The following is a 23,460-nucleotide window of genomic DNA, read 5'->3' as shown; positions in this document are numbered from 1 at the left end:
GGGATCTTCCCAGAGCAGACAGGGCAAGTTTGTGACTCTGCTTTTCCCCATAGATGAAGGTTTGATGGGCTGGGTAGGACATCATACACCCAGGATGAGAAATTGAATGTGTTGTCATTTAGTTTTCCTTCCCTCTGCTCTGGATCTGATCATCAAAATGGATCCTAGCCCTGCTCTACCTTGAGTGAACACTCTCACCAACCTTCTATGACTTTGCCTGTACCTGACAGCCTCTTCTGCCTTTCTTTTTCTTCCAGTCCAAGCTTAGATCCCTGCTTTGTCAGCTTTCAGATCTTTTAAACTCTGTATTGTAACACTTCTCTTGTTCTTTTTACATTGAATTCTTCCACTAAGGACATGTAGTTGCAATTTATTTTGATGTCAGGGCAATGTTGCTCAGTGAAATATGTGAAGCGTATACAGGCCCATTTCACTAGCTTCTCTGAGCCCTGCAGAATAAACTTGCATCCCGGTGCTGTTTCTGTGGTAACTGTAGGATCATCTATGAAAGCCCTAATGATGGTTGTCGTTGGGCTGTATTTTTCATGGGTCTCTACACTGTGGTTCAGCATATTTATTGAGCATATTTATGGCTTGTGATAACAGTGTGATGAATGGAGCGCATCCTGTAATGATTCCAGTCTCAACCTTGTGCCAGCTTGATGTGGTTGCTCCTGAAGAGACTCTCAAATTTTTTGACTCTCAAATTGCTGTAATAATCATTAGGGACATTTGTCATTCTTCTTGGCATCTGGTACCTTGTTATTGAATACTTTTCTCTCTGGTCTCCTTTATGAGCTGTGTCACTACATTATTGTGCTCCATGCAGCCTGGAATACCTGCAACTCCTTTCTGTTTTGATCTCTGTTTGGCAATTCTTGTACAGTTTGTATAAGATGTTACTTGGTCAAGGTGCAGAGTCTGCTCCTGCCTTAGGAAAAACCTCTCTAACTTTTTTGAACTGCATCTCTGAAAAATCTCTAGTTTGGGAGTATCTATTAAGATGCCACACTGTCCTCTTTCTCTGAGTTGCTGTATGTGCTACTTAGATGTTGATCCATTTCTTCTTGTGGACAGACCAGCTTCCCACTGTGCTTCTGCCTCAGCAAGTACTTAAACTCTGTAAACTTAAATAAATTGGCTATAAAGTCAATGTCACCTTTGGCTCTACCACAACGGTGACCCAGAACTTTTTCTGCAGCATACACATCAGCTGAGCTAAGTCTTTATGCTCAGTTTTTTTTCTATCTCTTTTAATAGGGACTTCAGCACATCTCTTCTCATCTCTTGCCTGATGTTATAAATTCTCTCTGCACTGTGAATCTTGGAGTAAGGGGTTCTCTTATTTTTTCTTTCATCCTCCAAACCGTTCTTCTCTTATACTGACAATGATGGTAGTCACGGCTTGCAGCTTTTTATTAGCCTCTTCCTCATGCCTCATTCCCACTAGCAACAACTTTGTAATGTAGCTGCCTGTCACTCTGGGTGGCGATCTGCTGTAAACGTGGGTCTGTGTAGGTCTACAGCATGGAGAATACAACCAGCCTTTGAGCAAGCTGAGGGAAGATCGCAAGAGTACTATTGCTCTTGATATACATCATTTGACCCGTCAACCATGGTTGCTGTCGCTCACGTAAACGATGGTCGCCGGAAATCGATCACTTTCTGTTTAAATGAATGCTAGTCGCTTTGCCCCTGCAAGTCGCTCGTAGTGTGAATGAGGCTTTAACCGCTGCCTCTAAATTTTTGTTAAAATTCTCACTTTTAAAAAGTCACTTAAAACTCTTAAAAGGTCACTTTAGAATAAATGTAAATGTTCTCCACTTTCCAAACACTTTATTCTTTGATCTTTAATCCGTGGCTCTTTGTGTAGAATTTTCCACATATGCACTGGTTCTTCATCGTCATTTCTCATTCTCGGGTCTGAAACAGGTTCGGATTGGCTAATCGGGAGGACTGGCAGAATTCCTTGTGGGCCGGTCAGTTTTTTGGCTGCGAGGGCCGGTGTCCCTAGCTGCTTGCTTGTACTCTCAGCAGTTGCACTTTTTTCATTTATTTATTTGACCATAGCCTCACTCTTTTTATTCATTATTTTGCCACAGCTCTGCTCTATTTTTTTTTTTACTCGCAGCCCAGTGAGTAAAATTAAGCCTGCTGGTTAATGATGATGTAACTATCATTTTACCCCAAACAGCAACACCTAAGTGAATATAAGAATTTGAATAATTAATATTAATGAATATTGCCGCTGACCCAAGTTTAAACCTTACCAGAGTAATTAATTTTTTTTTATTTTCATTTTTAGTGTTAAGACATATAAAACTGTTTGGGTTACTTATATAGGTGTACAATTTTATTTCCATGTTTTGTGTGACTACTGTTACAAGGGACTGAATATATATTCAGTTCTTTGCACAGAATATATATTCAGATGTTGCAGGAAAGGACATTGTGATGTTTTAAAGAATTGTTGGTGTTGGAGAAGTGTAGAATTTAGCTACCCTTTAATGTTCTCATATTTATGAAAAACATTTGAAGTTCTAAAGCAGCTGTTTCTTTTAAAAATACGTGATAGTGTCATTAGAAACTGAATTGGCGTTTCTGGAAACCCCAGGGTTGAAAGGAGTCCTACTCCGGCCCTAGTCTGAAACCATTGAATTTGTTCAGCTGGAGTTCTCATCCCCCCAACCTGGCAACCATCAACCCCCCACACAGTAAAGCCATCTGACCATGCCGAGGCACAAACCAGCAACCTTCTTGTTGTGAGGCCACAATACCCACTGCGCCACCGCGTCGCCCCTCTTTATTTCGTCTTTTATTTTTTTCAAATTGTTTGTTTATGGTGGTGGTGGTAGTGGGTAAAACTGTTCTTTATATAATAATATGAGCTAAAATTGGTAATTTATTAATAATTAATGTTTTAATGTTTAAAAATGTAATAATTAATAAACCCGTTGCCCCAGAGAAGTCTGGCAAATGACATATATATTCCTGTATGGCCATATATAGGATCTCCAAATGTGTTGAATGGATATAGATGGATAATGTAGTTTTTTAATGTAGTTTTAGTTTAGAAGCATTTTTGAAAAATGAATGGACACTCACTGAAATCAATCAAAATCAACATGCATTTTGAAAATTTATTTTCATATACATTTTTTCCATTTGTTTGGTCAAACATTTTAAATTTTTGTGTGTATGTGTGTGTGCATGTGTGTTTTAGTTTGTCTATGACTCCATTCATCTCTGGTAATGACATCATCGTCCCTGTTGGAATGTTTGTGTCACCATTCTTCCATTCCTCATATCCCAGGTATCTTATGAAAACATAAACAAGAATATCAAATTAATGATAGTATTATAATGTATCCTAATTCACTTTGCACCACTATTTGACAAAGATGAACCAAATCAATGATGAAATCTGAATATTTAGAATGTTTTGAATCCACTCTTCTGATTTGTATATGCTGAAGATCTAAGATGCTTAATGTGTAAAATTAATGTTAATATTATAATATTTCTAGAGCCCTCAATTATGGGACACTGGGATCACTAATGGCTAAAGATCTTCTCCACCTTCTGCTCCCTGATAGTAAGCTAGTTTTGATTTTAATATGAATTTGAATGTGTGATTTGTGCAAACATGAGTCCTCATATGTGTCTCATCACTAGTCTACACAAAGGCAAAGAATCCAGAGACTGAGAGTCTGTGTGTGTGGTCTCATTATCTGAGTGTGACTAAGGGTCCAGGATGGGGTGACGCATTCTCTCTTCCATCATCTAAACAGCAGGAGGTTTGGGTGCAGTACTCAGCTCTACAGGTGGCACTCGATGTAAGTTCACTTTTTCTAGTCTAATTAAATGTTTGTATTTGTTTTTTTTTTATTTTTATTTTTTTTTTACATTTTTCTCTAAATCCAATGTTTATTGTTTATTTTCATATAATCACACTTAATATATTTGTTTAATAATGCTTAATATCATTTATATTATTTTATTAAGATGTCATATTTATCATTTATTTTATAAACAGCTGGTTCATTCCGCTGTAAATCAGGGACTAAGTCGAAGGAAAATGAATGAGTAAAAAATTAAAATAATTTATATATTATTTATTTTATTTAGTTAGTTTTAATTAATTAATTTACTAAATTATTTATTTATCAAATTAAAAATAAAAATTTTATTACAAACTTTATTATTATTATTATTATTATTATGTTATATTTATTATTTATTTTTATGCAACTATTTTAGTATTGTAAATAAATGTTTTTATTTATTCAGTCATATTAGTTTGGTTTTACTTGAATGAGTTTTTTTCTGTTAATATTTATTTATTTATTTATACCACTTATTTCATAATTGTTTCATCTAGGCTTATAAGATGAGTTTCAAAAGGTATCTATCAGATTCATCTCTACCAGGCTTCTCTTATGTTCACTTGTTCCTCAGCTCCTTCACTAAGGTACAGTTAACCTGTCATTAAAGAGAAATACATAATCACTCAAATACATGAACTAATCAAACATTCAAATCAAATGTTACAGGTAACGTGTGACACAGACGCATACCGTGAGTTCATGCCACTTGAACCATCATTTTTGGTGACAGTCCTGTGCTCAAACTCAGGCCTCTGCCCAAAACCACTGACCTGCATGAATAAACCTCAGAGTTTTCCTGCTGAAATGTGTCAAAGCTGAACCTGTTTTTGGACTATTGAACTTTTGAAGCTGCTCGATGGAGGGAACAAAGCAGAAAGTCATTCCACAGATTATAAGCCTTTTTATATTCACTTGATAAGTAATGGGTTTATGTCACATAACCACTTTTTTCTTCATGTGACCAAAGACTAGAAATATACAAAGAAGGATCACTTGCAATGCTATGCCTGACAAAACTCTGGCAGCTTACTAGTTGCAGTGACACTGGAAGGCAACTCACAAATCTAATTCTGGAGACATCATGACTTGATCATATCAAAAATACAAAATAGAGAGTGCACTCATTTAGGATATCATTTATTCATAAATGTATTTATTCTTTAAACACAAAAGAATATATTTTATGAGGAAAGCTGAAAACCTGTAACCTCCATAGTAGGAAAAACAAATAATATGGAAGTCAATGGTTACTGGTTCCCAGCTTTCTTTAAAATATCTTCTTCTGTGCTCAACAGAATATAAGTTAATGTCAAACTAGTTTTGAACAAATGAAGGGTGAGGAAATGATAACAGAAATTTTAGTTTTGGGTGAACTATCCCTTTAACTGTCAGGAATGGAACACATAGGTTTGTGGAAAATCAAAAGCAGTAAAGGATACATCTCCCAGCTTTCTCAGTAGACAGGAAGTGAAGGTATAGGATTTAGACATAATACTTTCTTGGAATGCATCCTTCAATATCCTAGCTTTCAAACACAGCCTAAGAATGGGGAAAAGGTCTAAGTTCAACACGGCCATCCTAAAGAAATATGTCCCGCCTTGCAGTCAAATTAGACCATCATCAATCTTTACTGAGTGGTGGTTCTTTGAAGGAGAGGCTTGTTACTGATTTCGTTGTTCCTTAGAACAATTCCTGTTGCTTAAACTAGTGTGTGTCTGACCTGCTTTTGACAGGAAAAATATTAGGTCACATTTGACACACATCCTATCACACATCGTCGTCTGGTTTTTACTCTAGGAGTATCCTCGATAATTGGAGGTGTTAAATGTAATCAGAGCTTAAAGGAATAATTCACACAATAATTCATTGTTTACCAGTGATGAAAATAGTACTGAAAAATCCTACTCAAGTAAAAGTTCCATTACTTGTCTAAAAATGTAGTGCACGCAGAGTAAAATTATCTGTTGTAAATATTACTCAAAGTATGAGTAAAAAGTAGCCCTTTCAAAAGTGATTGTGAGATTGAGAGTTAAGCTGTTAAAAGCTGATGCGTATACATGTAATTTGTGCATGTGTAAACGTAACATTCTGTAGTGCATCTAGTTATTGCCCAGCAGGCACACAACGTCAGAAGACGTTATTATTAGGTTAGATTTAGGTTGTGATGTCAGATTACCAAAATTTAATGGCTAGCCAGTGTCTAAGGACAACAATATTTTGATTTCCAATACTGAAGTCAAATGACATTGATATTTGGTCAATTTTGGGTGGTTAGAAAGTGACCAAAGTCCAACGTCGAGCCACCATCTTAAACCAACGTCATATTGATGTCAAATGCTGATGTTTATTCATCAGGTATGGTAACCAAATTCCAACATGTGATAGACGTCATAGTGGTAATGTCCACAAAACGTCAAGCTGTTAGACAGTGATATTTGATTGGTTGTAGGTTGGACATTGACATTGGCCGTTAACCCATTTTCATTTCCAAACAAAATGCAACATCCCCTTGATGTTTGGGTACAATGTCAATCTGACATCATGTTGATGTCTTGTGCCTGCTGGGTGTTTAAGGCCATTTTGGTCATCATACCATGTTGAGGTAGTTCATTATGATGCGATTTACCTTCTATATGCGATTTGATTGACAGGAAACACAGGACAGATTTTTCTAATCCCCATAGACAAGAAGAAAGTATAGTGACTACAGGTTGAAAAAAAATAGTGGAGTAAAAGTACAGATACTGCAGTAAAAATGTACAACCAAAGTATTGGGACAAGTAAACAAAAACATGATCCCACTAGGATTAACTGCTCGAGTCATTGCAAAGGTGAGTGAGAGCGAGGTGTTTTGTTTTTGTATGTCATGACAATAACATTTCACTTGGTATTTTAGTTTGACATTAGTTACATCTGTGGCCAAAGTTCCTTTGAGTTCACTGCATTTTGCTCGTTCAAATTACTTCCTCATTGTTTTTCATACAGTACAGTAATATTTAATATTGAAGCAGAAAGACATGTTTTGAGTTTTTGGAATTTTTTTCTGGTCTCCTGAAAGTCATTTGTTAATTCTTATAAGATGACTTTTAATTTTCAAGGCATGATTTCTGAGAAAAATACATTCACTGATTAAATGTAAATGATGGAAGTAATTCCCATAAATCTTGTAAAGCATCGTGGGGCATAGAGAAAAAGGTGGATACATATTATTAAAGAGTATTTTAACATTTGAAAATGTACAATGGACAATTTAATAAACAGTTAAATGCTACTTGGTGGATTTGATCTCTCACAACACTTTTTATGGTTTTATAGGGGACATGCTGTATAGAGGACGAGAGTATATATGGGTTCTACATTTTGCATAGCTTGCAATTATTTACAAAGTTACACAGGTTTTGCTAGTGGTGACTACGGCTTCACTTTAAAACCACAGCCAAACTAATTATTAAATGGGATATTTTCATTTACCAATGAGATCATTTCACTTTGTACAGTAAAATAGATTATAGTTGTAATTAATTGATGCATAATACAAACATTTTTTTCTTTTGTGTAAAACTGAGATCCCACAACATCTAAAAACAATCCCAACACTGAGACTTTTTTTTAAAAATCACATGCTCATCATCTGATGGTCAACTATCGCTGTAGCCACTGAGATAGTAACCTGCTTTTCTCTATTTTACATGTTTGGTGATTGTTTGTACTGTGTTGATGGATGAGATGTCTGTCTGTTTTTATGTTTTGCAGAGCAGGAACCTGCTGAAAAACAGCATTTATGCTGAGTCAGGCCCAATTATCTTTTAATCTTTTCCTGTTTAAAATAAATTAAATAAATAAATAAATAAATAAATAAATAAATAATATTGTTTAATAAATACTTTAATTGTGTGAAGTAGTCATAGAAAATCAGAAAACAATTGTGTATTACAAATGTAAAATAGAGTGTGTTATAGCTTTTTTAAGCTTCAACAAAGAACATAGAGCTACAATTTTACAAATATTTAAATTTTTTAAATTGTATGTTTTGTGAATGAAAAGTTGTCTTGACATATGTCAAACTTTTCTAGAAACCAGGATTGGGTTTACTGTATTTAAATTCACTATAAATTTGTATTTGTAAAATAATTTTCATCACATTTTTTAGGGGACATTCATAAAACCAGCTGAGTTAACTTTTTTATTTGTATTTTTTATTAATAAGCTTTGAAATGTTACATAAATTATTATTAAAGTCATATATAAACTATCCGGAACATTACAGATTTGCAAAAACACAGCTAGAAATAATAATAATAATAATAATAATAATAATTTATATATATATATATATATATATATATATATATATATATATATATATATATATATATATATATATTTATATATATATATATATATATATATATATATATATATATATATATATATATATATATATATATATATATATATATATATATATATATAAAGGTGGAGAAAAAGTAACACAACAATATAAAATAAAGTATTACATAGTACTATGAGAAAAATAAATAAATAAATAATTTAGGACACTACCATCAACTACAGTGGAGGATCAGTACCAGAAAAATGATTCCTTCATGACATCTAACATGAAGTCATTATTATTTTTTTTTTTTTTTAATTTGCATTAGAGACTTTCTCAAAGTTTCCATTTCTAATAAAAATATGTCGCATTTTGGTATAAAATATTTACCTTGTAAGATGTAAAAAAACATACTCAAATGTTTTTTCGTTTTGTCTGTCTGTGTGTGTGTGTGTGTGTGAGTGTGTGAGTGTGTGTGTGCGTGCGTGCGTGCGAAGTCTGTGAAGAGAGTCTCTAATTAACATTTCTTTGCCCAAATAACACATCACTTACATTATTCCAAAATTTAATAGAGACATCACAGTAATAGAAAATATTAGATTAGAGGTCTCCCCTGTGTAAATTACGAAATGTGCAAGTGTTATTAATATCTATGAATTTAGATAAAGTTACTTTACAAGGATACATTTTGTGACGTATTAATAGAAAGGAAAGACCTCCAAGTTGGTAAAAAATGAATATGGAATTAACTTATTTTTTATTTATTATTTTTTTTAATAAACTGGTACACAAGTACATACAATTACAAAGTGATAAGAACAATAAGTAGTAGAAAGAGAAAAAAGAGAACAAAATAAAGAAAAGGGAAGTACGAAATAAAAAAAAAACAGAAAGCATTAAAGACTCATTCTTTAGTTTCATGAGTTTCTATTAACTTACAAATTTTGTTGTTGTTCGATAAATGTATAGCTTTAAGCAAGGAATCAATTTCAAAAAAAAAATTAGCAAATGAGGGAGAGGATTTTAAAAATATTTGTTTGTGAATAAAGAATTTTGCAAATAATAGAAAACAGTAATATATATAATCTTCATTTTTATGGGACTAGAATAATTTCATTCCATTTTCTTGTTGGCTTAGTCCCTTTATTAATCCGGGGTCGCCACAGCGGAATGAACCGCTAACTTATCCAACAACTTTTTATGCAGCGGATGCCCTTCCAGCCGCAACCCATCTTTGGGAAACATCCACACACACACATTCACACACTACGGACAATTTAGCCTACCCAATTCACCTGTATAGCATGTCTTTGGACTGTGGGGGAAACCGGAGCACCCGGAGGGTCATGCAGATTTCCGAATTTTTCTGACAGAAAGAACAAGCAATTGCAATATCAGTAAACTTTCAAATAAATGCATTGACCGGGTATATTTTGTGCAGAATTTTAAAATGGATTTCCTTTGTTTTGTTTGGGATTATATTTTATGGGAGAAGTCATGCTCTTTTCCAATCAATATCTTCTATTTGCGCTGACCAATATGATTTCACTCTTGGAGCAAATCATTTTTTTTTTTTTTTTTTTGGAGATTTCGAAGAATAAGTTTGTTGTTGCATTTTTTTTTATCATATATACTAATACTTTCTAAGGAGGGTTTTATAATTATTTTATTTATATATGAAATATTACTTTTGTTAGATGTATTCATTCTTTTGGGATAGCATTTACAATAATGTTAAATTTATTAAATGGTAAAGGAAATTCATGAATTTTCATAAATTGTTCATAAGTTAACAAGTTCACCAAGTCATCATAGGAAAGGACTGTAACTGGAATACTAGAATTGTACATTTCCTAAAGGAAATGTGAATGGGGTTTGCGTGGCAAATCGATGGGGTACAAAATGGTACTAAACTGGGCAATAGCACTGGAAAGGTAAGAAATGGTTAAATTCATGTGTTTATGTGGTTGCTAGGGTAATGTAAATGGTCGCTAGGGTGTGGCAACGCCATTGTAATAGGTGAAGACATTAGAGATTTGATCAACCTGCATCAAAAGAACCCAAACCCTGTCTTTTTACGATATTCCTGTGCTAAAATATGGCTTGTTTATGTTGTTATATGGTTGTTAGGGGGCCTAAAATGGTTGCTAGGGAGTGTCTACAAATTTGTTATGTCACTACTTAATACCGACTTCATAGGCGCAGTAAAATGAGCCCACTCCCAAGCTTCTACGACTCTCTAACCTAGATATCAATGTCAGCCATTTTGTGTCCATGTTAAGTCTATGGGGATTTTGGGGGTTACTTTCTTGCCCCTTATGGGGGCAGTGTACCCCCACCCTCTTTGAAAAATCATAGCACACCTCTCCTCAACCGGCCGGTCGATTTGACACCTCACTCATCAGTCTAGGGCAAAAAATGCGGCCGGAGTTGCGCGCCGAAGGATTGAAAAAGTGAACAGTAATAGTAACACTAGAATTGTACATTTCCTAAAGGAAATGTGAATGGGGTTTGCGTGGCAAATCGATGGGGTACAATGTATTTGTTTTGGTTGCTAGGGTGTTCTGAATGGCTGCTAAGGTGTTCTGAGTGGTTGCTAGATGGTTGCTAAGGTGTCCTAAGTGGTTGCTAAGGCGTTGCTAGGCGGTTGCTATGGTGTCCTGAGTGGTTGCTAGGTTGTTGCTAAGGTGTTGCTAGGTGGTTGCTAGGGTGTTCTGAGTGGTTGCTAGGTGGTTGCTAAGGTGTTGCTAGGCGGTTGCTAAGGTGTCCTAAGTGGTTGCTAGGTGGTTGCTAAGGTGTTGCTAGGTTGTTGCTAGGGTATTCTAAGTGGTTGCTAAGGCGTTGCTAGGTGGTTGCTAGGGTGTCCTGAGTGGTTGCTAGGTGGTTGCTAAGGTGTTGCTAGGCGGTTGCTAAGGTGTCCTAAGTGGTTACTAGGTGGTTGCTAAGGTGTTGCTAGGTGGTTGCTAGGGTATTCTAAGTGGTTGCTAGGCGGTTGCTAGGGTGTCCTTAGTGGTTGCTAAGGTGTTGCTAGGTGGTTGCTAGGGTGTCCTGAGTGGTTGCTAGGTGGTTGCTATGGTGTTGCTAGGTGGTTGCTAGGGTGTTCTGAGTGGTTGCTAGGCGGTTGCTAGGGTGTTCTGAGTGGTTGCTAGGTGGTTGCTAAGGTGTTGCTAGGCGGTTGCTAAGGTGTCCTGAGTGGTTGCTAGGTGGTTGCTAAGGTGTTGCTAGGTGGTTGCTAGGGTATTCTGAGTGGTTGCTAAGGCGTTGCTAGGCGGTTGCTAGGGTGTCCTGAGTGGTCGCTAGGCCCTTACTAAGGCGTTACTAGGCGGTTGCTAGGTGGTTGCTAGGCGGTTGCTAGGGTAATTTGGGTGGTTGCTAGGCAGTTGCTAGGGTACCCTGGGTGGTTACTAGGCAAGCCTCACATACATGCCTGATGAAATATTTATACTTAGTAAGCATTTCTAGCAAGTTACAATACTTGGCTAGTCAATATTAGCATGTAGCTAGTCACTGCTAGCATGTGTAGCATATAGGAAGTTCCGTTTGCTAGCATGAGTCAAACGAGCCAATCCCCAAGTCTCTACGATGTTCCGATGCTGAGATATAGCTGTTGATGAACGGTTGCTAGGGTACTGTGTTTTGTTGCTATGGGCGAGGTTACAGACTGAACTTGAATGTGGTTGGCTGTCCAAGTCAAATGAGCCAAACCCCAAGTCAATAGGACACTGCTATGCAAAGATATGCATGTAGGCCAGTTACAATGGCAGTCTATGGGACCAGTTTGGGGGCGTGGCTTGTGAGCTTCATTATCATATTGAGATGCTCATTGGTTGTCTGAGTCAGATGAGCCATCCCCCAAGTCAATAGGACACTGCTAAGCAAAGATATGCATGTAGGCCAGTTATAATGGCAGTCTATGGGACCAGTTTGGGGGCGTGGCTTGTGAGCTTCATTACCATATTGAGATGCTCATTGGTTGTCTGGGTCCAATGAGCCAACCCCTAAGCCTATATGACACTGCAATGCAAAGTTATGCATCTAGCCCAATTATAATAGAAGTCTATGGGATCAATTTGGGGGCGTGGCTTGTGAGCTTCATTATCATATAGTGATGCTGATTGGTTGCCTGAGTCAAATGAGCCCACCCCCATGTCTCTATGACACTCCTATGTAATGTTATAGATGTGTGACCTTTATAATGGAAGTCAATGGGATGTGCAATGGGACATCCCACCCCATGTTAAGTCAATGGGGCAGTTATTAAGGGTCTTTAAATGGTTTGGGGGGGCGTGGCTTGTGAGCTTCAAAATCATATTGAGATGCTGATTGGTTGCCTCAGCCAAGTAAGGCAACCCCCAAGTCTGTATGACACTGCTATGTAATGTGATTGACATGTGAGTCAAGAAATGAATGGGAGTCAATGGGCCATGTAAAGTCAATGGGGACCCCTTTGGGACGTCCTAGCACCCCAGGGGTACAACTTATACCCCTTTTTGGGGTATGTTCTCATACAGGCTGCAACCCCCTACAGATGTTGCGAATCCCATATTTCTACGAATTTCACACTTGGCGCTATAACGCTTTAAAGGTCGTCCCATTTCGCGGCGCGTTTAGTGCTCTCCTAGAAAAATGAATGGGAGTCAATGGGGCCCATGTTAGTCAATGGGAGCACTTTGGGACGTCCTAGAGCCCCAGGGGTGCAACTTTTACCCCCTTGCGAGGTATGTTCTTACTTAGGCTGCAACCCCCTACAGATGCTGTGAATCCCATATTTCTATGAAATTCACACTCGGCGCTGTGAGTCGTCAAAGTTCGGCTCAATGTTAAGTCTATGGGATTTTTGGGGGGGTTTTTTGGCCCCTGCGGGGCCAAAAAACCCCCCACCCCTTATAAAAGTCATAGCACACCATTCCCGATAAGACCGCACGATTTGACCCCACTTTCAAGGGTCTGGGACGAAAGCTGCGGGACTAGTTACGCGCCGAACTTTGGGCGGAAGTAAGAATAATAATTATAATAATAAACCACAATAGTAAGAATGGACTTTGCCTATGGCAAACCCCATTAATAAACCAGCACAATTGTAAGAATGGACTTTGCCTATGGCAAACCCCATTAACTAGAATTGTACATTTCCTAAAGGAAATGTGAATGGGGTTTGCGTGGCAAATCGATGGGGTACAAAATGGTACTAAACTGGGCAATAGCACTTGAAAGGTAAGAAATGGTTAAATTCATGTGTTTATGTGGTTGCTAGGGTAATGTAAATGGTTGCTAGGGTGTGGCAACGCCTTTGTAATAGGTGAAGACGATAGAGATTTGATCAACCTGCATCAAAAGAACCCAAACCCTGTCTTTCTACGATATTCCTGTGCTAAAATATGGCTTGTTTATGTTGTTATATGGTTGTTAGGGGGCCTAAAGTGGTTGCTAGGGAGTTTCTACAAATTTGTTATGTCACTACTTAATACTGACTTGACAGGCGTAGTAAAATGAGCCCACTCTCAAGCTTCTACGACTCTCTAATCTAGATATCAATGTCAGCCATTTTGTGTCCATGTTAAGTCTATGGGGATTTTGGGGGTTACTTTGTTGCTCCTCATGGGGGCAGTGTACCCCCAACCTCTTTGAAAAATCATAGCACACCTCTCCTCAACAGGCCGGTCGATTTGACACCTCACTCATCATTCTAGGGCAAAAAATGCGGCCAGAGTTGCGCGCCGAAGTTTTGAAAAAGTGAACAGTAATAGTAACACTAGAATTGTACATTTCCTAAAGGAAATGTGAATGGGGTTTGCGTGGCAAATCGATGGGGTACAAAATGGTACTAAACTGGGCAATAGCTCTGGAAAGGTAAGAAATGGTTAAATTCATGTGTTTATCTGGTTGCTAGGGTAATGTAAACGGTTGCTAGGGTGTGGCAACGCCTTTGTAATAGGTGAAGACAATAGAGATTTGATCAAGCTGCATCAAAAGAACCAAAACCCTGTCTTTCTACGATATTACTGTGCTAAAATATGGCTTGTTTATGTTGTTATATGGTTGTTAGGGGGCCTAAAGTGGTTGCTAGGGAGTGTCTACAAATTTGTTATGTCACTACTTAATACCGACTTGATAGGCGGAGTAAAATGAGCCCACTCCCAAGCTTCTACGACTCTCTAATCTAGATATCAATGTCAGCCATTTTGTGTCCATGTTAAGTCTATGGGGATTTTGGGGGTTACTTTGTTGCCCCTCATGGGGGCAGTGTACCCCCACCCTCTTTGAAAAATCATAGCACACCTCTCTTCAACAGGCCGGTCGATTTGACACCTCACTTATCATTCTAGGGCAAAAAATGCGGCCGGAGTTGCGCGCCGAAGTTTTGAAAAAGTGAACAGTAATAGTAACACTAGAATTGTACATTTCCTAAAGGAAATGTGAATGGGGTTTGCGTGGCAAATCGATGGGGTACAAAATGGTACTAAACTGGGCAATAGCACTTGAAAGGTAAGAAATGGTTAAATTCATGTGTTTATGTGGTTGCTAGGGTAATGTAAATGGTTGCTAGGGTGTGGCAACGCCTTTGTAATAGGTGAAGACGATAGAGATTTGATCAACCTGCATCAAAAGAACCCAAACCCTGTCTTTCTACGATATTCCTGTGCTAAAATATGGCTTGTTTATGTTGTTATATGGTTGTTAGGGGGCCTAAAGTGGTTGCTAGGGAGTTTCTACAAATTTGTTATGTCACTACTTAATACTGACTTGACAGGCGTAGTAAAATGAGCCCACTCTCAAGCTTCTACGACTCTCTAATCTAGATATCAATGTCAGCCATTTTGTGTCCATGTTAAGTCTATGGGGATTTTGGGGGTTACTTTGTTGCTCCTCATGGGGGCAGTGTACCCCCAACCTCTTTGAAAAATCATAGCACACCTCTCCTCAACAGGCCGGTCGATTTGACACCTCACTCATCATTCTAGGGCAAAAAATGCGGCCAGAGTTGCGCGCCGAAGTTTTGAAAAAGTGAACAGTAATAGTAACACTAGAATTGTACATTTCCTAAAGGAAATGTGAATGGGGTTTGCGTGGCAAATCGATGGGGTACAAAATGGTACTAAACTGGGCAATAGCACTTGAAAGGTAAGAAATGGTTAAATTCATGTGTTTATGTGGTTGCTAGGGTAATGTAAATGGTTGCTAGGGTGTGGCAACGCCTTTGTAATAGGTGAAGACGATAGAGATTTGATCAACCTGCATCAAAAGAACCCAAACCCTGTCTTTCTACGATATTCCTGTGCTAAAATATGGCTTGTTTATGTTGTTATATGGTTGTTAGGGGGCCTAAAGTGGTTGCTAGGGAGTTTCTACAAATTTGTTATGTCACTACTTAATACTGACTTGACAGGCGTAGTAAAATGAGCCCACTCTCAAGCTTCTACGACTCTCTAATCTAGATATCAATGTCAGCCATTTTGTGTCCATGTTAAGTCTATGGGGATTTTGGGGGTTACTTTGTTGCTCCTCATGGGGGCAGTGTACCCCCAACCTCTTTGAAAAATCATAGCACACCTCTCCTCAACAGGCCGGTCGATTTGACACCTCACTCATCATTCTAGGGCAAAAAATGCGGCCAGAGTTGCGCGCCGAAGTTTTGAAAAAGTGAACAGTAATAGTAACACTAGAATTGTACATTTCCTAAAGGAAATGTGAATGGGGTTTGCGTGGCAAATCGATGGGGTAAAATGCATCACCGTACTGGCCAAAAAGCAACAACATGCTAATCAAGGTTCTATCAACATGCTAATATGATTAGCATGTAGCTAGCATGATACTAATAGTGTTAGCATCATGCTAGCAACATGCTAATCGAGTTGCTAGCATCATACTAACATGATTAGCATGTAGCTAGCATGATGCTAATCGTGTTAGCATCATGCTAGCAACATGCTAATCGAGTTGCTAGCATCATGCTAACATGATTATCATGTAGCTAGCATGATGCTAATCGTGTAAGCATCATGCTAGCAACATGCTAATCGAGTTGCTAGCATCATGCTAGCAACAGTGCTAGGGTGCCCTAAGTGGTTGCTAGTTGGTTGCTAAGGTGTTGCTAGGCGGTTGCTAAGGTGTTCTAAGTGGTTGCTAGGTGGTTGCTAAGGTGTTGCTAGGCGGTTGCTAAGATGTCCTAAGTGGTTGCTAGGTGGTTGCTAAGGTGTTGCTAGGCGGTTGCGAAGGTGTCCTAAGTGGTTGCTAGGTGGTTGCTAAGGTGTTGCTAGGTGGTTGCTAGGGTGTTCTGAGTGGTTGCTAAGTTGTTGCTAGGCGGTTGCTAGGGTATTCTGAGTGGTTGCTAGGTGGTTGCTAAGGTGTTCCTAGGCGGTTGCTAGGGTGTTCTGAGTGGTTGCTAGGTGGTTGCTAAGGTGTTGCTAGGTGGTTGCTAGGGTATTCTAAGTGGTTGCTAAGGCGTTGCTAGGCGGTTGCTAGGGTGTCCTGAGTGGTCGCTAGGCCCTTACTAAGGCGTTATTAGGCGGTTGCTAGGTGGTTGCTAGGCGGTTGCTAGGGTAATTTGGGTGGTTGCTAGGCAGTTGCTAGGGTACCCTGGGTGGTTACTAGGCAAGCCTTACATACTTGCCTGATGAAATATTTATACTTAGTAAGCATTTCTAGCAAGTTACAGTACATGGCTAGTCAATATTAGCATGTAGCTAGTCACTGCTAGCATGTGTAGCATATAGGAAGTTCCGTTTGCTAGCATGAGTCAAACGAGCCAATCCCCAAGTGTCTACGATGTTCTGATGCTGAGATATAGCTGTTGATGAATGGTTGCTAGGGTACTCTGTTTTGTTGCTATGGGCGAGATTACAAAGTGAACTTGAATGTGGTTGGCTGTCCAAGTCAAATGAGCCAAACCCCAAGTCAATAGGACACTGCTAAGCAAAGATATGCATGTCGGGCAGTTATAATGGCAGTCTATGGGACCAGTTTGGGGGCGTGGCTTGTGAGATTCATTATCATATTGAGATGCTCATTGGTTGTCTGAGTCAAATGAGCCATCCCCCAAGCCAATAGGACACTGCTAAGCAAAGATATGCATGTAGGGCAGTTATAATGGCAGTCTATGGGACCAGTTTGGGGGCGTGGCTTGTGAGCTTCATTATCATATTGAGATGCTGATTGGTTGTCTGAGTCAGATGAGCCCACCCCCATGTCTCTATGACACTCCTATGTAATGTTATAGATGTGTGACCTTTATAATGGAAGTCAATGGGATCTGCAATGGGACATCCCACCCCATGTTAAGTCAATGGGGCACTTATTAAGGGTCTTTAAGTGGTTTGGGGGGGCGTGGCTTGTGAGCTTCAAAATCATAATGAGATGCTGATTGGTTGCCTTAGTCAAATAAGCCAACCCCCAAGTCTGTATGACAGTGCTATGTACTTTGATTGACATATGACATTTATAATGGGAGTCAATGTAATGAATGGGAGTCAATGGGCAATGTAAAGTCAATGGGAACCCTTTTGGGACGTCCTAGCACCCCAGGGGTACAACCTATACCCCCTTTCAGGGTATGTTCTCACTTAGGCTGCAACCCCCTACAGATGTTGTGAATCCCATATTTCTGTGAAATTCACACTCGGCGCTGTGATTCGTCAAAGTTCGGCTCCATGTAAAGTCAATGGAGACTTTGGGACGTCCTAGCTCCCCAGGGGTACAACATTTACCGCCTTTCGGGGTGTGGTTTGAAGCCTCCTATAACCCTCTCGAGATGTTGCGAATCCCATGTCTCTACGATATTCACTGTTGGCGCTACGGCGATTTCCGGGAATAGTATCTACGAGTGTCTAGAAAATGAATGGGAGTCAATGGGCCAATGTAAGTCAATGGGAGCACTTTGGGACGTCCTAGAGCCCCAGGGGTGCAACTTATACCCCCTTGCGGGGTATGTTCTCACTTAGGCTGCAACCCCCTACAGATGATGTGAATCCCATATTTCTATGAATTTCACACTTAGCGCTATAACCTGTCAAAGTTGGGCGTAATGTTAAGTCAATGCGTTTTGGGGGGTGGTTTTGGGGCCCCTGCGGGGCCCCAAAACCACCCACCCCTTACAAAAGTCATAGCACACCATTCCCGATAAAGCCGCACGATTTGAGCCCACTTTCAAGGGTCTGGGACAAAAGCTGCGGGACTAGTTACGCGCCGAAAAAGTGTACGGAAGAAGAAGAAGAAGAAGAAGAAGAAGACAGAATAATAAACCACAATAGTAAGAATGGACTTTGCCTATGGCAAACCCCATTAACTAGAATTGTACATTTCCTAAAGGAAATGTGAGTGGGGTTTGCGTGGCAAATCGATGGGGTACAATGTATTTGTTTTGGTTGCTAGGGTGTTCTGAATGGTTGCTAAGGTGTTCTGAGTGGTTGCTAGATGGTTGCTAAGGTGTCCTAAGTGGTTGCTAAGGCGTTGCTAGGCGGTTGCTATGGTGTCCTGAGTGGTTGCTAGGTGGTTGCTAAGGTGTTGCTAGGTGGTTGCTAGGGTGTTCTGAGTGGTTGCTAGGTGGTTGCTAAGGTGTTGCTAGGCGGTTGCTGAGGTGTCCTAAGTGGTTGCTAGGTGGTTGCTAAGGTGTTGCTAGGTGGTTGCTAGGGTGTCCTGAGTGGTTGCTAGGTGGTTGCTAAGGTGTTGCTAGGTGGTTGCTAGGGTATTCTAAGTGGTTGCTAGGCGGTTGCTAGGGTGTCCTGAGTGGTTGCTAGGTGGTTGCTAAGGTGTTGCTAGGTGGTTGCTAGGGTGTCCTGAGTGGTTGCTAGGTGGTTGCTAAGGTGTTGCTAGGTGGTTGCTAGGGTGTTCTGAGTGGTTGCTAGGCGGTTGCTAGGGTGTTCTGAGTGGTTGCTAGGTGGTTGCTAAGGTGTTGCTAGGCGGTTGCTAAGGTGTCCTGAGTGGTTGCTAGGTGGTTGCTAAGGTGTTGCTAGGTGGTTGCTAGGGTATTCTGAGAGGTTGCTAAGGCGTTGCTAGGCGGTTGCTAGGGTGTCCTGAGTGGTCGCTAGGCCCTTACTAAGGCGTTACTAGGTGGTTGCTAGGTGGTTGCTAGGCGGTTGCTAGGGTAATTTGGGTGGTTGCTAGGCAGTTGCTAGGGTACCCTGGGTGGTTACTAGGCAAGCCTCACATACATGCCTGATGAAATATTTATACTTAGTGAGCATTTGTAGCAAGTTACAGTACTTGGCTAGTCAATATTAGCATGTAGCTAGTCACTGCTAGCATGTGTAGCATATAGGAAGTTCCGTTTGCTAGCATGAGTCAAACGAGCCAATCCCCAAGTCTCTACGATGTTCTGATGCCGAGATATAGCTGTTGATGAATGGTTGCTAGGGTACTCTGTTTTGTTGCTATGGGCGAGGTTACAGAGTGAACTTGAATGTGGTTGGCTGTCCAAGTCAAATGAGCCAACCCCCAAGTCAATAGGACACTGCTAAGCAAAGATATGCATGTAGAGCAGTTATAATGGCAGTCTATGGGACCAGTTTGGGGGCGTGGCTTGTGAGATTCATTATCATATTGAGATGCTCATTGGTTGTCTGAGTCAAATGAGCCATCCCCCAAGCCAATAGGACACTGCTAAGCAAAGATATGCATGTAGGGCAGTTATAATGGCAGTCTATGGGACCAGTTTGGGGGCGTGGCTTGTGAGATTCATTATCATATTGAGATGCTGATTGGTTGTCTGAGTCAGATGAGCCCACCCCCATGTCTCTATGACACTCCTATGTAATGTTATAGATGTGTGACCTTTATAATGGAAGTCAATGGGATCTGCAATGGGACATCCCACCCCATGTTAAGTCAATGGGGCACTTATTAGGGGTCTTTAAGTGGTTTGGGGGGGCGTGGCTTTTGAGCTTCAAAATCATAATGAGATGCTGATTGGTTGCCTGAGTCAAATGAGCCCACCCCCAAGTCAGTATGACACTGCTATGTACTGTGATTGACATGTGACATTTATAATGGGAGTCAATGTAATGAATGGGAGTCAATGGGCCCATGTTAAGTCAATGGGACCACTTTGGGACGTCCTAGCCCCCCAGGGGTACAACTTATACCCCCCTGCGTGGTATGTTCTCACTTAGGCTGCAACCCCCTACAGCTGTTGCGAATCCCATATTTCTACGAAATTCACACTCGGCGCTGTGATTCGTCAAAGTTCGGCTCAATGTTAAGTCTATGGGATTTTGGGGGGGGTTTTTTGGCCCCTGCGGGGCCAAAAAACCCCCCACCCCTTATAAAAGTCATAGCACACCATTCCCGATAAGACCGGACGATTTGAGCCCACTTTCAAGGGTCTGGGACGAAAGCTGCGGGACGAGTTACGCGCCGAAAAACGTACGGAAGAAGAAGAATAATAATAAGTATGGAGAATAACAATAGTGGACTTTGCCTAAGGCAAACCCCACTAACTAGAATTGTACATTTCCTAAAGGAAATGTGAATGGGGTTTGCGTGGCAAATCGATGGGGTACAAAATGGTACTAAACTGGGCAATAGCACTGGAAAGGTAAGAAATGGTTAAATTCATGTGTTTATGTGGTTGCTAGGGTAATGTAAATGGTCGCTAGGGTGTGGCAACGCCTTTGTAATAGGTGAAGACAATAGACATTTGATCAACCTGCATCAAAAGAACCCAAACCCTGTCTTTCTACGATTTTCCTGTGCTAAAATATGGCTTGTTTATGTTGTTATATGGTTGTTAGGGGGCCTAAAGTGGTTGCTAGGGAGTGTCTACAAATTTGTTATGTCACTACTTAATACCGACTTGATAGGCGGAGTAAAATGAGCCCACTCTCAAGCTTCTACGACTCTCTAATCTAGATATCAATGTCAGCCATTTTGTGTCCATGTTAAGTCTATGGGGATTTTGGGGGTTACTTTCTTGCCCCTCATGGGGGCAGTGTACCCCCACCCTCTTTGAAAAATCATAGCACACCTCTCCTCAACAGGCCGGTCGACTTGACACCTCACTCATCATTCTAGGGCAAAAAATGTGGCCGGAGTTGCGCGCCGAAGTTTGAAAAAAGTGAACAGTAATAGTAACACTAGAATTGTACATTTCCTGAAGGAAATGTGAATGGGGTTTGCGTGGCAAATCGATGGGGTAAAATGCATCACCGTACTGGCCAAAAAGCAACAACATGCTAATCGAGGTTGTAGCAACATGCTAATATGATTAGCATGTAGCTAGCATGATACTAATAGTGTTAGCATCATGCTAGCAACATGCTAATCGAGTTGCTAGCATCATGTTAACATGATTAGCATGTAATTAGCATGATGCTAATCGTGTTAGCATCATGCTAGCAACATGCTAATCGAGTTGCTAGCATCATGCTAACATGATTAGCATGTAGCTAGCATGATGCTAATCGTGTTAGCATCATGCTAGCAACATGCTAATCGAGTTGCTAGCATCATGCTAACATTATTAGCATGTAGCTAGCATGATGCTAATAGTGTTAGCATCATGCTAGAAACATGCTTATTGAGTTGCTAGCATCATGCTAACATAATTAGCATGTAGCTAGCATGATGCTAATCATGTTAGCATGATGCTAGCAACATGCTAATCGAGTTGCTAGCATCATGCTAGCAACAGTGCTAGGGTGCCCTGAGTGGTTGCTAGGTGGTTGCTAAGGTGTTGCTAGGTGGTTGCTAGGGTATTCTAAGTGGTTGCTAAGGCGTTGCTAGGCGGTTGCTAGGGTGTCCTGAGTGGTCGCTAGGCCCTTGCTAAGGCGTTACTAGGCAGTTGCTAGGTGGTTGCTAGGCGGTTGCTAGGATAATTTGGGTGGTTGCTAGGCAGTTGCTAGGGTACCCTGGGTGGTTAGTAGGCAAGCCTCACATACATGCCTGATGAAATATTTATACTTAGTAAGCATTTCTAGCAAGTTACAGTACTTGGCTAGTCAATATTAGCATGTAGCTAGTCACTGCTAGCATGTGTAGCATATAGGAAGTTCCGTTTGCTAGCATGGGTGAAACGAGCCAATCCCCAAGTGTCTACGATGTTCTGATGCTGAGATATAGCTGTTGATGAATGGTTGCTAGGGTACTCTGTTTTGTTGCTATGGGTGAGGTTACAGAGTGAACTTGAATGTGGTTGGCTGTCCAAGTCAAATGAACCAACCCTCATGTCTCTATGACACTGCTATGCAAAGATATGCATCTAGGCCTATTTTAATGGCAGTCTATAGGACCAGTTTGGGGGCGTGGCTTGTGAGCTTCATTATCATATTGAGATGCTAATTGGTTGTCTTAGTCAGATGAGCCAACCCCCAAGTCAATAGGACACTGCTAAGCAAAGATACGCATGTAGAGCAGTTACAATGGCAGTCTATGGGAGCAGTTTGGGGGCGTGGCTTGTGAGCTCCATTATCATATTGAAAAGCTCATTGGTTGTCTGAGTCAGATGAGCCAACCCCTAAGTCTTTAGGACACTGATATGCAAAGATATGCATGTAGACCAGTTAAAATGGCAGTAAATGGAACAGTTATTAAGGGTATTTAAATGGATTTGTGGGCGTGGCTTAAGAGCTTCATTATCATATTGAAAAGCTGATTGGTTGTCTGAGTCAGATGAGCCTTCCCCCAAGTCTGTATGACACTGCTATGCAAAGATATGCATCTAGCCTTATTATAATAGAAGTCTATGGGACCCATTTGGGGGCGTGGCTTGTGAGCTTCATTATCATATAGTGATGCTGATTGGTTGCCTGCATCAAATGAGGCCACCCCCATTTCTCTATGACACACCTATGTAATGTTAATGATGTGTGACATTTATAATGGAAGTCAATGGGATGTGCAATGGGACATCCCACCCCATGTTAAGTCAATGGGGCAGTTATTAAGGGTCTTTAAATGGTTTGGGGGGGCGTGGTTTGTGAGCTTCAAAATCATATTGAGATGCTGATTGGTTGCCTCAGTCAAATAAGTCAACCCCTAAGTCTATGACACTGCTATGTAATGTGATTGACATGTGAGTCAAGAAATGAATGGGAGTCAATGGGCAATGTAAAGTCAATGGGGACCCCTTTGGGACGTCCTAGCACCCCAGGGGTACAACTTATACCCCCTTTCGTGGTATGTTCTCATATAGGCTGCAACCCCCTACAGATGTTGCGAATCCCATATTTCTACGAATTTCACACTTGACGCTATAACGCCTCAAAGGTCGGCCCATTTCGCAACGCGTTTAGTGCTCTTCTAGAAAAA

At 40.3% G+C, this 23,460-nt stretch overlaps 1 protein-coding gene and 1 long non-coding RNA gene across 2 annotated transcripts in view; both read left to right on the top strand.

The window, feature by feature from the left end:
- Positions 1 to 7,158, top strand: part of kel (Kell metallo-endopeptidase (Kell blood group)) — a 33,769-nt gene extending 26,611 nt beyond the window's left edge. Inside the window, exons 14-18 of the mRNA XM_087286837.1 lie at positions 3,224 to 3,313; positions 3,528 to 3,595; positions 3,676 to 3,836; positions 4,382 to 4,471; positions 4,554 to 7,158. Of these exons, the coding sequence (XP_087142963.1) occupies positions 3,224 to 3,313; positions 3,528 to 3,595; positions 3,676 to 3,836; positions 4,382 to 4,471; positions 4,554 to 4,706 (562 nt within the window). The 3' untranslated portion in view covers positions 4,707 to 7,158. The remainder of the gene's footprint in view (positions 1 to 3,223; positions 3,314 to 3,527; positions 3,596 to 3,675; positions 3,837 to 4,381; positions 4,472 to 4,553) is intronic.
- A 3,697-nt stretch (positions 7,159 to 10,855) lies between these two features.
- LOC147840227 (uncharacterized) lies at positions 10,856 to 18,418 on the top strand. The gene is made up of 4 exons (XR_015511200.1): positions 10,856 to 11,100; positions 11,370 to 12,201; positions 12,349 to 13,065; positions 17,140 to 18,418. It is a non-coding gene; the product is annotated as an uncharacterized LOC147840227 (long non-coding RNA).
- Positions 18,419 to 23,460: the final 5,042 nt, after the last annotated feature.

Source organism: Danio rerio, chromosome 16 (assembly GCF_052040795.2).
Source record: "Danio rerio strain M-AB ecotype USA chromosome 16, GRCz13ab, whole genome shotgun sequence".
NCBI classification, from domain to species: domain Eukaryota; kingdom Metazoa; phylum Chordata; class Actinopteri; order Cypriniformes; family Danionidae; genus Danio; species Danio rerio.
This window is presented reverse-complemented; position numbering and strand designations above follow the sequence as displayed.